This window comes from Dipodomys merriami, unplaced genomic scaffold (assembly GCF_024711535.1).
Source record: "Dipodomys merriami isolate MVZ:Mamm:240054 unplaced genomic scaffold, mDipMer1.0.p SCAF_519, whole genome shotgun sequence".
Lineage (NCBI taxonomy): Eukaryota > Metazoa > Chordata > Mammalia > Rodentia > Heteromyidae > Dipodomys > Dipodomys merriami.
Genome location: NW_027206090.1, coordinates 15,515 through 28,549, shown reverse-complemented (window position 1 = coordinate 28,549; position 13,035 = coordinate 15,515). Strand labels below are relative to the sequence as shown.

The 13,035-nt window shown below is 65.0% G+C and overlaps 1 protein-coding gene across 1 annotated transcript; it reads right to left on the bottom strand.

Moving 5' to 3' along the window:
• Positions 1-4,234: 4,234 nt before the first annotated feature.
• LOC138810977 (ras-related protein Rab-8A) lies at positions 4,235-12,521 on the bottom strand. Its single transcript, XM_069998416.1, has 8 exons — positions 12,363-12,521; positions 8,151-8,211; positions 6,790-6,850; positions 5,874-5,951; positions 4,839-4,928; positions 4,650-4,715; positions 4,491-4,541; positions 4,235-4,413 (listed from the first exon to the last, which is right to left on the bottom strand). The coding sequence occupies exons 1-8, from the start codon at positions 12,484-12,486 to the stop codon at positions 4,324-4,326; spliced, it is 621 nt and encodes a 206-aa protein (XP_069854517.1). The 5' UTR covers positions 12,487-12,521; the 3' UTR covers positions 4,235-4,323.
• Between the last annotated feature and the right edge of the window lie 514 nt (positions 12,522-13,035).

Sequence of the window (13,035 nt, the reverse complement as noted above, 5' to 3'; positions counted from 1 at the left end):
AAGCCAGGAGTGGCCCAAGAAAGACCAACTGATCCTGACATTCTTGACATCCTCCGCTCTCCCCTAAAAGGGAGTTAATCAGAATCCAAAGCTTCCCAGATCTTGGCGTTAGATAAAGGCTTGTTATGCAAATTGCGGTTTTTCCAGCCTGGCCAGGGCTTCTTAAGATCTGGAGGTCACTGCTTCACGGTGGTTTCTCTAACTTCAGAGATTGCTCCCATCCCTAAATCCCTAAAGACTCTGCGAACCTAAATCAATAAAGGCCCTGTGAACTGGACCTTGGGGCGTCTGTTGCTGGTGAGAGGCTCAGGCCTCCCTCTGTGCCCCAAACCCAGTTTCATTGTCCGGTTTCAGCTGCTGGTCACCTTGGGTTGTAACAGGGTTGTGAGTTCAAAGCCAGCCTGGGGTACAAAGGCCCTGTCTGAAAATACACAATGTCCCGGTAGTGAATATGAGAATACTGACATAGCATGCTGCTGAACATGACATAGTGTGCTATTAAATACTGACATGATGTGTGGTGCTCTGGTAGGCTATTCAATAGATATATTGAGTGCATGTGTGCTGGAAAGAACATGAAAAGTTAAAGTAGGAGTTAGAAGATAGAACTATGGGAGGGGTGGTAAAAACACACCGGGGGAGCCCAACCAGCCCTCATCCATCACCAGACCTGACCAGCAGCCAAGCCGTCACCAAGGCAACCCCGGTACTCAGACTGGCAGAAATGAACATACAGACACCCGGGCAGCGGGGGCCAGTGAGTCAGCCTCCCCGAGCGAGCGCGGTGTCTCCACATTGGCCCGACCCTCCCTCCGCTGACCCGCCCCGGCCGGCCAGCGACCCGGAGCAGCCCGAGGATGCCCACGGCGGACGTGGGCTCGCTCAGTAGGACTAGGCGAAGGAGTCAGTGATTGGTACTGATGGTATTTGAAGTGCTTAATAAACTGAAACTATTACATGTAAGTGTGGGGCTGTTGATATGCAAACTCGTCACACACACACACACACACACACACACATTTTTCACCCTTAGTACAGCAGTCAAGAAATCAAGCCGGGCGCTGGTGGCTCCCGCCTGTCATCCTAGCTATTCAGGAAGCTGAGATCTGAGGATCGAGGTTCAAAGCCAGCCCAGGCAGGAAAGTCTGAGACTCTGATCTCCAATAAACCACCAGAAAACTGGACGTGGCGCTGGGGCTCAAGTGGTAAAGGGACAGCGCCTGCCTTAGCCCAGAGTTCAAACCCCACGACCAACTAAAAAAAAAGAAAAAGAAAAAAATCACTTCTCTTTAGTGTAAGCAAGGCATTATGTCTCCCAATTTGCTCAACTCCCAAGCGTTTGAGGCACTCGATATACAACATGAATTCAGCGTTTTCTTTTTGCCAGTCTTGGGACCTGAACTGTAGACCTGGGTGCTATTCCTGAGCTTTCTATTCAAGGTTAGCCCTCTACCACTTGAGCCACAGTTCCATTTCCCTGTTTTCCTGGTTAGTTGCAGATAAGCGTCTCGTGGACTTTCCTGCCCGGGCTGGCTTTGAACTGTGATCCTCAAACCTCAGCCTGTTGAATAGCTGGGATCAGGGATGCGCCACTGGCACCCGGTGAATTCAATATTCTTCTAGGTGGTGCTGGGACTGGAACTGAGGGACTCAGCCTTCAAAGGGAGGCGCTCTACCCCCCAGCCAGGCCCCGGCCCTTCCAGCTTTAGTTACTGTGTAGACAGTGTTCCATGCCCTGCCCCCGACAACCTCTGCCTCCTGTGCAGCCGGGCCCCCAGGCTTGCTGGGTGCTGTGCACCCAAGCACTTTGCTTCCTTTTTAACCCTCAGGGAACTGCTTTTCTGAAGGTTCTGGCTTTGGCCAGGTGACTTGGCCCTCATGAATTACACTTTAGTTACCAACTTTTCCTGAGTGCTTTTCATGAAGGCATCCCCTTGGACACTTCTGGAAGCCCAAGCCAGGCGTGGTGGCTCACGCCTGTGATCCTAGCCACTCAGGAAGCGGAGACCTGGGGATCCAGGTTGGAAGCAAGCCCAGGTAGGAAATTCTGTGACTCTTATCTCCAATTACCCAAGGGAAAACAAGAAGTGGAGCTGTGGCTGAGTAGCAGAGCGCTCGCCCTGTGGGAAAAAGCTCAGAGATGGCACCGAGGCCGAGTTCCAGCAGCGACCAAAAGGTAAAGAAAGCTCCTTAAGTTAAGCCACATCCTTTTGCAGATTGTGGATCTGAGCTCAGCCAATGGAGGGTAGAGGGGCCTGAGCTCAGCCAATGGGGATAGAAGGGCCTGAGGTCAGCCAATGGGGGAAGAGGTGTGGGCGAGGCCTGGTTAGGGATAAAAAGGGAGCGGTCTTCCTGTTGTGTGCTGCACAACAGGGTTTTGGCTGATGGCGCCCCTCCTGCAAAGGGCCTCGTGGAGTTAGCGTCCCCCATGACACCCCAACATCCTGAGCTATTTCTGTGTGAGTCCTGGGTCTTGAACTCAGGGCCTGGGCACTGTCTCTGAGCTTCTTTTGCTCAAGCCACAGCCCCACTTCTGGCTTTTCTGTGTATGTGTACTGAAGAATCGAACCGAGGGCTTCATGCATGCTAGGTGATCACTCTACCACTAAGCCACCTTCCCAGCCACTGCCAAGTTATTTCTAACACTGAGGTCTTTTTTTCTGGGAGGGGTCGGTTTGGCCTCAATCTTCGAATCTCTGCCTCCCAATACATTGTTTTGTCGGTTGTGAGGTTTGAACTCTGGGCCTGGGCTCTGTCCCTCAGCTCTTCAGCTCAAGGCGAGTGCTCTACCACTTGAGCCACAGCACCACTTCTGGTTTTCTGGTGGTTCATCCTGTCTGGTCTGGCCTTGAAACCTGATCCTCGGAACTCAGCTTCCTGAGTAGTTAGGATGACGGGTGTGAGGCACTGGTGCCAGTGAATTATTTTTACTTAGGGTATTTCTAGCGTTTATGATGGTTTATCAGGACACAACGACATGGCTATCTAAGGATGGCTGAAAGCCACAAGCTGTAACTTACTCTTTGCAGGGCTGTAACCCTGAGCCTTGCCTGGGCCATCAGTCTCAGCCCCTGAGCCCCGCCCCCCCACCCCAAGCTGTTCTTAGACAACATGTGAAAGAGGAAGCTGTTTGAAGGACACAGACAGCCTGTTGGGTGCCTGAGCTCCAGACCGAGATCTCTCCTCACTGGCTGTTCAGCCTCAGGTCATTCCGCACAGGGAGAAGGTCTCAGCCAGGGAGGGTTTGGGCCCAAGGCTGGGCCTCCTGCCTACAACTCATGACCAAGGAGGGTGTGCATTCCTGGAATCCCAGCACAGGGGAGACTGGAAAGTTAAAAGCTCCAGGTCAGTCTGGGTCCAGTACCTAGACCCACGTCAAATGAGATGAAATGAAAATGCGGCGGCGGTGGCTCACGCCTGTAATTCCAGCTACTCAGGAGGCTAAGATCTGAGGGTTGTGGTTCAAAGCCAGCCTGGGCAGGAGAGTCATGTGATTCTCCAGTGAACTAACAAAAAGCTACCAAGTGGTGTTGTTGTTCAAGTGGTAGAGTGACAACTTTGTACACAGACACAGACACACACACACAGCTCAGGAGTGACACCTGAGGCGCTGGGTTCAAGCCCAGGCACAGCGCTCACTGCACCGTCAGGCCCGGCAGCCTCAGCCTCCCACCAGGCCCGGCGCCGTGGCCAGGCCAGGGCAGGGGTGCTGGCCAGGGCAGGGGTGCTGGCGGAGGCTGGGGGCTCTGCAGCTTTAGGAGGGGCCTCGGGGTCCCCGAGCCGAGTGTCTGGCGGGGGCGGTGCCGGGGGCCGCAGGCTGGGGCTCCGTCGGGCCCTTTGTTTCTTCGAGGCCTGGGCTTCCTAAGGCGCCCAGGCCGGCGTGGTCGGGGCCGCCGGTGAGCTGCCCGGCCCGGCCCGGGTGGCGCGGCGTGGACGAGGCCCCGTGGACGAGGCCCCGGCCGGGACCGCGGCGCGGAGCCGCCGTGTGCGCAGAGCGCGCGGGAGGCCGCGGGAGGCGGTGCCGGTCGATGCTTTTAATTCAAAAAAAGGAGCCGGGCGGGCGGCGGCCCGGCGGGTCTGGAAAAATAAATCTCCGCTAGAAACCTGGGTCCGGGCCGGGCCGGGCGGCCGCGCGGCCCCGGGCTCAGTTCGTGCCGCGGCCGGCCCCGCTGCCGACGTCCGCGGCCGGCCTCGAGTCCTCGCCCGCGGGAGGCCGCGCCGCGTCCTGGCTCCAGGTCCCGGTGGCGCGTGACGACGTCTCGGCTGCGTCCGGCGGCCGGGCGGGTGCGGGGTCCCCGGGTGCGGGGTCCGGGTCCCCGGGCCTCACAGCAGCGAGCAGCGGAAGAAGCCGCTGCGCTTCTGCTCCGCCGAGATCTTCACGCCCTGGCTGCTGCCCTGCGGGCTGTTGCCCTCCTGCGGTCACGGGGCGGGGTCAGGGCCGCGCAGTGCGCACGCGCCGCCGCCAGGCTCCGCCCTGCCCCCCCACTCACCAGCTTCTTGTCCATTTTGGCTTTGATGTCCCTGGCGAGCGTGAAAAACGCCTGCGGGGGAAGCGGGGGGGGGGGTCAGCGCGGGGAGGGGCGCGGCCCCGCCCCTGACCCCGCGACCCCTGCCGGGACCCCCGTCACACCCCCCCCTCCGTGGCTCACGTTCTCCACGTTGATGTTGGCCTTGGCGCTTGTCTCCATGAACTTGATGCCGTAGTCCAGCGCCAGCTGCGGGGCAACCGCATCCCGGTTACCGGGCGGCGCGGGGCTCCGCCGGGATCGCGTCTCGGGAACCCCCCCGCGCCCCCGCTTCCAACCGAGACCCCGGCGGCCCGCGGACGGCGCACCCACCTTCTCGCCCCGCTCCTTGGACACCTGCCTCTTGTCGTTCACGTCGCACTTGTTCCCCAGGATCATCTTCTCCACGTCCGCGGACGCGTGCTGCAGACCGGGACGCAAGGCTGCCACAGCGCCCCTCCAGCCCCGCCCCCAGCTCCTCCCCGGCGCCCGGCCCCGCCCCCGCCCCATCCCCTCCGGGCGCCCCGCCCCCGCCCCCATCCCCTCCGGGCGCCCCGCCCCCGCCCCCAGCTCCTCCCCGGCGCCCGGCCCCGCCCCCGGCTCATTCCCTCCGGGCGCCCCGCCCCCGCCCCCGCCCCCAGCTCCTCCCCGGCGCCCGGCCCCGCCCCCGGCTCATCCCCTCCGGGCGCCCCGGCCCCGCCCCCATCCCCTCCCCTCCCCCGCCCCCTCCCTGGCGTCCTGCCCCCTTCTCCTCCGCCCCCTTGCCCCTCCCCTCCCTGCCTCTCCCCGGCCCCACCCCCGCCTCTCCCTGGCCCCTGCCCTCGCCCCGCCCCTCCTCTCCCTGGCCCCTGCCTTCCTCGGCCCCGCCTCCTCCCTCCCTGGCGTCCTGCCCCCTTCCCCTCCGCCCCCGGCCTCACCTCCAGCCTCTCCCTGGCCCCACCCCTGCCTCTCCTTGGCCCCTGCCCTCCCCGGCCCCGCCCCTGCCCTCCTCGCCCCGCCTCTCCCTGGCCCTGCCCTCCTCGGCCCCGCCCCGCCCCCTCCCCTCCCCTCTTCGCCCCGCCCCCGCCCTCCTCGCCCCGCCCCTGCCTGGCCCCGCCTCTCCCCTCGCCCCACCTCTCCCTGGCCCCGCCCCTGCCCTCTTCGCCCCGCCCCCGCCTCTCCCTGGCCCCTGCCCTCCCCGGCCCCGCCCCTGCCCTCCTCGCCCCACCTCTCCCTGGCCCCTGCCCTCGCCCCGCCCCTCCCCCGCCTGGCCCCGCCCCTGCCCTCCTCGCCCCGCCTCTCCCTGGCCCCTGCCCTCCCCGGCCCCGCCCCTGCCCTCCTCGCCCCGCCCCTCCCCGGCCCCGCCTCTCCCCAGCCCCGCGCCCCCACCTCCTCGATGTTGCGGATCCAGTTGCGGATGTTGTCGAAGGAGCGCTCGTTGGTGATGTCGTAGACCAGCATGATGCCCTGGGGGACGCGGGGCTCAGGGCGGGAGGGCACCCCAGCCCCAGCCCCCCCGCCGGCCACGGGCCCACGCGAGGCCGGGCACCAGGGCCCTCGGCCACCCGCACCGCAAACGCCCAGATCCTGCCATTCCTCGGGAAAGTGAGGCTCAAGGACCGCTGCCTGGCGCCTGTCACCCCACCCTGGAGGCCGGGTCTGAGGGCCGGGCTCCCAGCCAGCCGGGGCGCCCGGGCCTCTCCCCTCCCCGGGCAGCAGCCTGAGCTCAGCAGCAGCAGCGAGCGCCCGGCCCTGATGGAGCCCCAGGACCAGCACAAAGAAGAAGAGAGACAGGGGAAGCCACGGCGTCGGGTTGTGCGCGCCCCGCCCACGGGGCCTTCCCGCCTGCCCCAGGCCCCGGTCCCCAGCGCGGTCCGGTGGCCGGACCAGGAACAGGTTTGCTCTTTTCGGGGTGCAGGGTTTGAACTGGGGGCCGTGCTCTCGCCGGGCGGGCGCCGTCCTGCGAAGCTGGGACCCGGGCCTTGTGCCTCACTTGCTCTCTTTCAGGGTGAGAGTCGTGCCCCACCACGCCCAGCTCGCACTGGTGGGGATGGAGCCGGCTAGCTTGCTGCCGGGGATGGCCTTGAACCACAATCCTCCCGGCCTCCGCCTCCAGAGCAGCAGAGTTCAATTTCGATTTTACCGATTTAAACTGAAATGGTGGCCAGGTAGCGGGAGGCCCGGGCGATGTCGGGAAGACACCCCTGGGGACGCCCACACCGAGGCCGCCGGGGCCAGGAACTGCAGTGAGTGGAGCGGGCTGGGCGGGGGCCGGGCCAGTGGGGAGACCTTTGGGAAGCCCTACCATGGCGCCCCGGTAGTAGGCAGTGGTGATGGTCCGGAAGCGCTCCTGGCCCGCTGTGTCCCTAGAGGCCGGGGAAAGCGGGAGGTCGGTGACAGAGGCCCGAGCGGGGCTTTCCTCTGCTCCTCAGCACCGGGATTTGAACTCAGGGCCTCAAGGTTGCCAGGCCCCGCTCTGCCCCTTGAGCCACGCCCCCCCCAGCTCTTTCCTTAGGGCCTCATTGTACGGGTCCCCTCCATCCCCTCCCTCCCGAGCGTGCCCAGACGGCCGGCACAGGCCTCCGCGCCAGCTTCTGGGGGAGATGGGGTCTCGGAGCCAGGGGCTCGGGCAGGGTCTGGCTGCGGCCCCAGGCTGGCTGGGAACCACTGTCCTCTGCCTCCGACCGCTCAGCCCACGGTGCGGCCGCCAGACCTGGCCCCCAGCTCTTCCTGGGGTTCACCCTCACACTCAGCCAGCAGAGTATGCTCTGCCCGACCACAGACGAAGACCCCAGTTACACCCAGTCACGACCCTGCTCCCTGCCGGGCTTCTGGAATATTATCTCCCGTTTTCTGGTCACACTACTGGCGGTGAAGAGATGTGTTATGGGTGTGGCGGCTCACACCTGTAATACTAGCAACCTCGGAGGCAGAGACTGGGAGCACTGCTGAGACCCCATCTCAACTGATGAAAGGCTGGGCCATGGTGAGTGTGACCATAACGCATGCAAGATGCATACACAGGAAAAGCATGGTCCCGGCCAGCTTAGGCAAAAAAAAAAAAAAAAAGAGGACACCATCATCAAAGTAAGAAACATGGGTGGAGTCGGGAGGGGCTGGGGGTGCAGAGCAAGGGCTGGCCTGGGCTCCCCAGGGAAAGAGGAGGTGACAGTGGACCTTTGTGGTTTAGGGTGAGTGGCTGTGCGTGGGGACTCTCCCGCCATCCACCACCAGGCAGGGGGATCTGGAGTTCAAGGCCAGCCTGGACTACAGAGACCCGATCTCCACAGACACACAGACAGCACCCCCCCCACCCCATGCTGGGGCTCCTGGCTGGGGCCCTGCGCAGGGCTGGGCCAGGCCCGACCAGAGGCCATGCGGTGCAGCTCCCCGGGCTGCGAGACCCTGCAGGAGCAGGAGCTCAAGCCTGTCATCCCAGCCACTCAGGAGGCTGAGATCCCAGGATCCCAGTTTGAAGCCAGACCAGGCAGGAAAGCCCATGACACTCATCTCTAATGAGCCAGCAAAAAGCTGGGAGTGGCCCTGAGACTCAGGAGGTAAAGCGCCAGCCTGGAGTGAAAAAGCTCAGGGGCAGCGTCCAGGCCCCAAGTTCTCGTCCAAGGACTGGCGGGAAAAGCCACGCACCAGAGGTGGCGGGAGGCTCACCAGATCTGAAGCTTGATTCTCTTGCCATCCAGCTCTATCGTCCTAATTTTAAAGTCGATTCCTGAAAGAAGAAAATGGTCTCGTCAGTCCCTGCCTGTAGGGTCTCGGTGTCAGGACGCGCTTCCTCCTCTCCCAGAAGGAGGGCCTACGGGTGGGGGCGGGGCCAGGGCAGCCAGAGCCTCCACACCTGCACAGGCCCAGCCCCCACAGACCCACAGTGCCCTGCAGACCCCACAGACCCACAGTGCCCTGCAGACCCCACAGACCCACAGTGCCCTGCAGACCCCACAGACCCACAGTGCCCTGCAGACCTGAGCTCCCACAGTGCTCTGCGATGTGCACAGGCCCCCAGTAGCCCCCCTCATCCATGTGTTTTTCCCACGTGATGGCTGTGCTCACACTGGCCCAGAGGTTCCTGGGTCTCACAGGGGTAAGTCACATGGTCTACGAGGCAGATCTCAAAAAACTTAAGCTGGGCGCTGGTGGCTCCCGCCTGTCATCACAGCTACTCAGGAGGCTGCGATCAGAGGATCACGGTTCAAAGCCAGCCCAGACAGCAAAGTCCGTGAGAGTCTGATCTCCAGTAAATCACCAGAAAACCGAAGTGGTGCTGTGGCTCAAAGGGTAGAGCACTCACCTTGAGCTGAAGAGCTGAGGGCCAGCGCTCAGGCCCAGAGTTCAAGCCCCATGACCGACACACACACACACACACACACACACACACACACAGCAAGCTGGATGGGGCAGCGCAGGCCCATAATCCTAGATGGAGGAGACAGAGGCCAGAGAATCATGAATTGGAGGCCAGTGTGGGGCGGTGTGGTGAGATCTTACTTCAAAAATCTCAAAAACAAAAAACGAACCCCTTCCCCCATGTCCCCTGCAGGTTCCCCCAGAATGCAGGAAGGCCTGTGAACACCTGTGCGTGTGCACCTGGCCCCCCCTCCCTGACACTCACGGCTCCTGGCCACAGGCCCCCCCCCCCAGCTTCGGGATTCTGTTCTTGGGGAGCTGCTGGGGACGGAGCTGGGTCGCAGCCCTGCCAGGCAGGTGCGGCACGGCACACCCTCGGCACTTTTTGGCACTGGTTACTCTTGAGACGCGGCCTCCTTCCTGCCCAGGGCAGGGCAGGGACCACAAGCCTAGTTTTCATTTCCCGTTGGAGCTGAGCCGGTAGGCGAGCCCCACCACGCCCAGATTTAAGTGCATGAGACTCTCACCTCAAACGAACCACCAAAAAGCTGGAAGTGGACCTGTGGCCCAAGTGGTAGAACACTGGCCTTGAGTAAAAGCTCAGGGACTGTGCCTAAGCCCCTAGTTCAAGCCCAGAGACACACACATGCACGCACGCATGCGCATACCCAGCCAGGGGGTCCCTGTCATCGTACTGAGGCTCTGTCTAGAAAGCCTGGCCTGGCCCCAGTGTGGGCAGGGATTCGGTCACCATGGCTTTTGGGGATCTCTGGGGACAGGGACAGCCACAGGAGGGAGGGGCTGCCTCGGAGTTGGCCAGGAGCGGGGACCCCAGACCCCAGGCCGCGCCCCATCCGCCTCCAAGTCATGCCATGGTGTCTTCCCAGCCACGCATGCTCACACCCGCACACCCGCACAGCACAGCACAGCGAGGCCTGGTGAGCCGGCGGGCCACAGCCACGGGCGATGGTTCTGAGCCGTGCATCCCCTTGAAGCCCTAAGCGGTCACAGAGCCGGAGGCCACGCCAGGCTGCAGGCAGTGGCGGGAGCGGCACATGGCACTCGCCTGCCGGTGCTCAGGCGCACAGGGCCAGGAGGGGCTCTTTCTAGAATGCTCCCCACACTGGGGCCTGTCTTCCACTGGGCTTTATTAACACATGGCGCTTTATTAAAATGGATCAACTTTATGAGGCCATAACTTCAAAATCAAAGTGAAGAACGCTTTCATAGAAGACAGCGGTCCTGGGCAGCCCACAGACTAAAGACAGAGGAGCGATCGGCGCGGTCCTGGGTTCAAATGCTGCCTCCACCTTGCCAGGCCCCCCTGAGCAAGCCCCATGCCACCTGCAAGTGAGGAGGGCCTCCGTGAGACCCTGCAGTGCCAACTGCCTGCGTGCGTGTGTGTGTTGTGCGTGTGTGTGCGTGCATGTCCGTGGGGGGGGGGATGGTAGTTCTGGCTCAGAATTCAGAAGCAAGACAGGAAGCCCTCCTGACTTCCTGTTGGCTGTGCTGAGTGGGGCAGGAGTCTCAGGCTGGGAAACAGAGGCACAGCCTGGCTGAGAGGGAGCCGCAGCCCAGGGAGTTCTCACTTCCTGGTTCGTGGGACTCAGGGACTGACTCCCAAGCTGGACCTTGGAGTGGGGAGGGGAGGGCTGCGGGCCCTGTGCGGGTCACGGGGCCCTGGGCAGCTGCCGCTCTGTGCCCAGGGCACGGGCCAAGGCAGGGTGCACTTGTTTGAAGAAAAGAGAGGCTCAGAAAGGGTTAGTGCCTGCTTAGGAGCAAACAGCAGCGGGGCGCCGTGGCTCACGCCTGTCATCCCAGCCACTTGGGAGGCAGAGGTCTGAGGAGCGAGGCTGAGCCCAGACAGGAAAATCCATGCTTTTGTTTTTTTTGTCGGTCATGGGGCTGGTACTCAGGGCCTGAGAGCTGTGCCTGAGCTTCTGTGCTCAAGGCTGGTGCTCTATCTCGTTGAGCCACAGTTCTACTTCCCATTTTCTGGTAATTAATTGTGGAGATGAGTCTCAAAGACTTTCCTGCCTGGGCTGGCTTTGAACCACGATCCTCAGATCTCAGCCTCCTGAGTAGCTGGGATGACGGGTGTGAGCCGTGGGGCTTCTGTGGGATTCTCATCTCCCTTGAACAGCCGAGAAGACAGCAGAAGTCTGCAGTGGGAAAGCAGGACACCGCTCACTGCCCCTCCCGGCCCAGCCTCTTTGGCTGTTTTTGTGGCCGGACCAGAGGTCAGCGGCCAGCGCCGCTCCTGGGGCTGGCAGAGGTAGGCTGTGAAGGCCAGCCACCCTGGAGCATGCCTGTGTGCAAAGGGACTGTGGTTACCTGGGGCCTGTGATGGGAAGCAGGGCCGGGCGGCCTGTGCCCGCTCAGGCTGTCACTCACTTGCAGGGCTATCACTTCGGGGAGCAGGGCCAGGAAGGGGCTCCACGCCGGCGTGGCGTGGGGATTGCAGGGGAGGGGGGTGAGGCTCCGGGACGGGAGGAGGGAGAGAGATGGCACCTCGGGGTGGTGGGTCACCTGGGCCTCGGGTTTAGGGGCCTCAGATCACACGGGGTCAAATCCCACCCTGCCACCTGCAGGCCGTGGCCTTCAGCAAGAGCCCCCCACAGCCCGGCCTCAGGCCCGGCCCTCCTTCCCTGTGCCAGCCTCCAGGCCTCAGTTTCCACTTCTGCTAAGGCTGGAAACCCTGAAGTTAGACCGGGCAGACCAGCTCCGGGCCGATCTGCGACCGGCGGCTCCTCCGCGCAGCCCCCAGCCGTCCTGCGGCCCCCGCGCCCGGCCCGGCCCCCGCGCCCCCTCCGGCCCCCCGCGCCCCCTCCGGCCCCCGCGCCCCCTCCGGCCCCCGCGCCCCCTCCGGCCCCCCGCGCCCGGCCCGGCCCCCGCGCCCCCTCCGGCCCCCCGCGCCCCCTCCGGCCCCCGCGCCCCCTCCGGCCCCCCGCGCCCGGCCCGGCCCCCGCGGCCCCCCGCGCCCTCTCCGGCCCCCCGCGCCCGGCCCGGCCCCCGCGTCCCCTCCGGCCCCCCGCGCCCGGCCCGGCCCCCGTGCCCTCTCCGGCCCCCGCGCCCGGCCCGGCCCCCCGCGCCCCCTCCGGCCCCCGCGCCCCCTCCGGCCCCCGCGCCCCCTCCGGCCCCCCGCGCCCCCTCCGGCCCCCGCGCCCCCCGCCTCCTCCGGCCCCCCGCGCCCCCTCCGGCCCCCCGCGCCCCCTCCGGCCCCCGCGCCCCCTCCGGCCCCCGCGCCCCCTCCGGCCCCCGCGCCCCCGCGGCCCCCCGCGCCCCCTCCGGCCCCCGCGCCCCCTCCGGCCCCCGCGGCCCCTCCGGCCCCCGCGCCCCCTCCGGCCCCCGCGCCCCCTCCGGCCCCCGCGCCCCCTCCGGCCCCCGCGCCCCCTCCGGCCCCCGCGGCCCCCCGAGCCCCGGCCTGGTCCGGGCGCCGCCTCCCGCCCTCCGCAGCCCCGGCCCCTCGGGCGCGCCCCGCCCAGCCCCCCGGAGCCCCGGCCGTCCCCGGGCGCCTACCTATGGTGGAGATGAAGGTGGAGTTGAAGGCGTCCTCGGAGAAGCGGAACAGGACACAGGTCTTCCCCACCCCCGAGTCCCCGATCAGCAGCAGCTTGAACAGGTAATCGTAGGTCTTCGCCATATTACACTCTCTCCCGGACGGGAAGTGCGGCCGGCGCCTCGCCACTGGCCGACGGACCCGTCCGTCAGACGCGAACCCGCCCCCTATTGGCTGCCGGCCCGCCGACGTCACCGAGGCTGCGCCCGCCCCCGACCCCGCCCTGCGCGGGGAGAACTGAGGAAGGGGCGAGCGCCGCGCGGAGCCGGAAGCAGCTCGGCCGCGCCGCCCATTGGCCGGCATGTGGGACTAGCTGCGTTCTGATTGGCCCGCGGGAAGAGTCGGGGGGACTTCAAATGAGAACCAGGTGGGGGGCGTGGCGCTCGCGTCCCCGCCTTCGGGGCCTCGGCTCTTCGGAGAGCTCCGCCCCGCCCCCTCGTCGGGAGGGGTGCCAACAGCTCAGCGCGCCTTCGGCTCGGAGCTTGGGGGAGCGATGCGCATGCGCACGGGCGAACGGTCAGCTCCAGCAGGCGGCGCACGCGCGTGGCGACACGGAAGCCCCGTCCTCCCCCGCGGCGCGCAGCCGCAGTGCGCGCACCGAGGCGAGCGCGGGCACGGGCGGGCCACGCGGGC

Bases quoted from the DNA above. Each gene is read 5' to 3' on its own strand.
- LOC138810977 (XM_069998416.1), bottom strand. From the start codon at position 12,486: ATGGCGAAGACCTACGATTACCTGTTCAAGCTGCTGCTGATCGGGGAC. The intron at 4,929-5,873 runs GTGGGGGCGCGG...CCCGGTCTGCAG, and splicing joins GGATCCGCAACATCGAGGAG to CACGCGTCCGCGGACGTGGA. The intron at 4,716-4,838 runs GTGGGTGCGCCG...GTTGCCCCGCAG, and splicing joins CCAAGGAGCGGGGCGAGAAG to CTGGCGCTGGACTACGGCAT.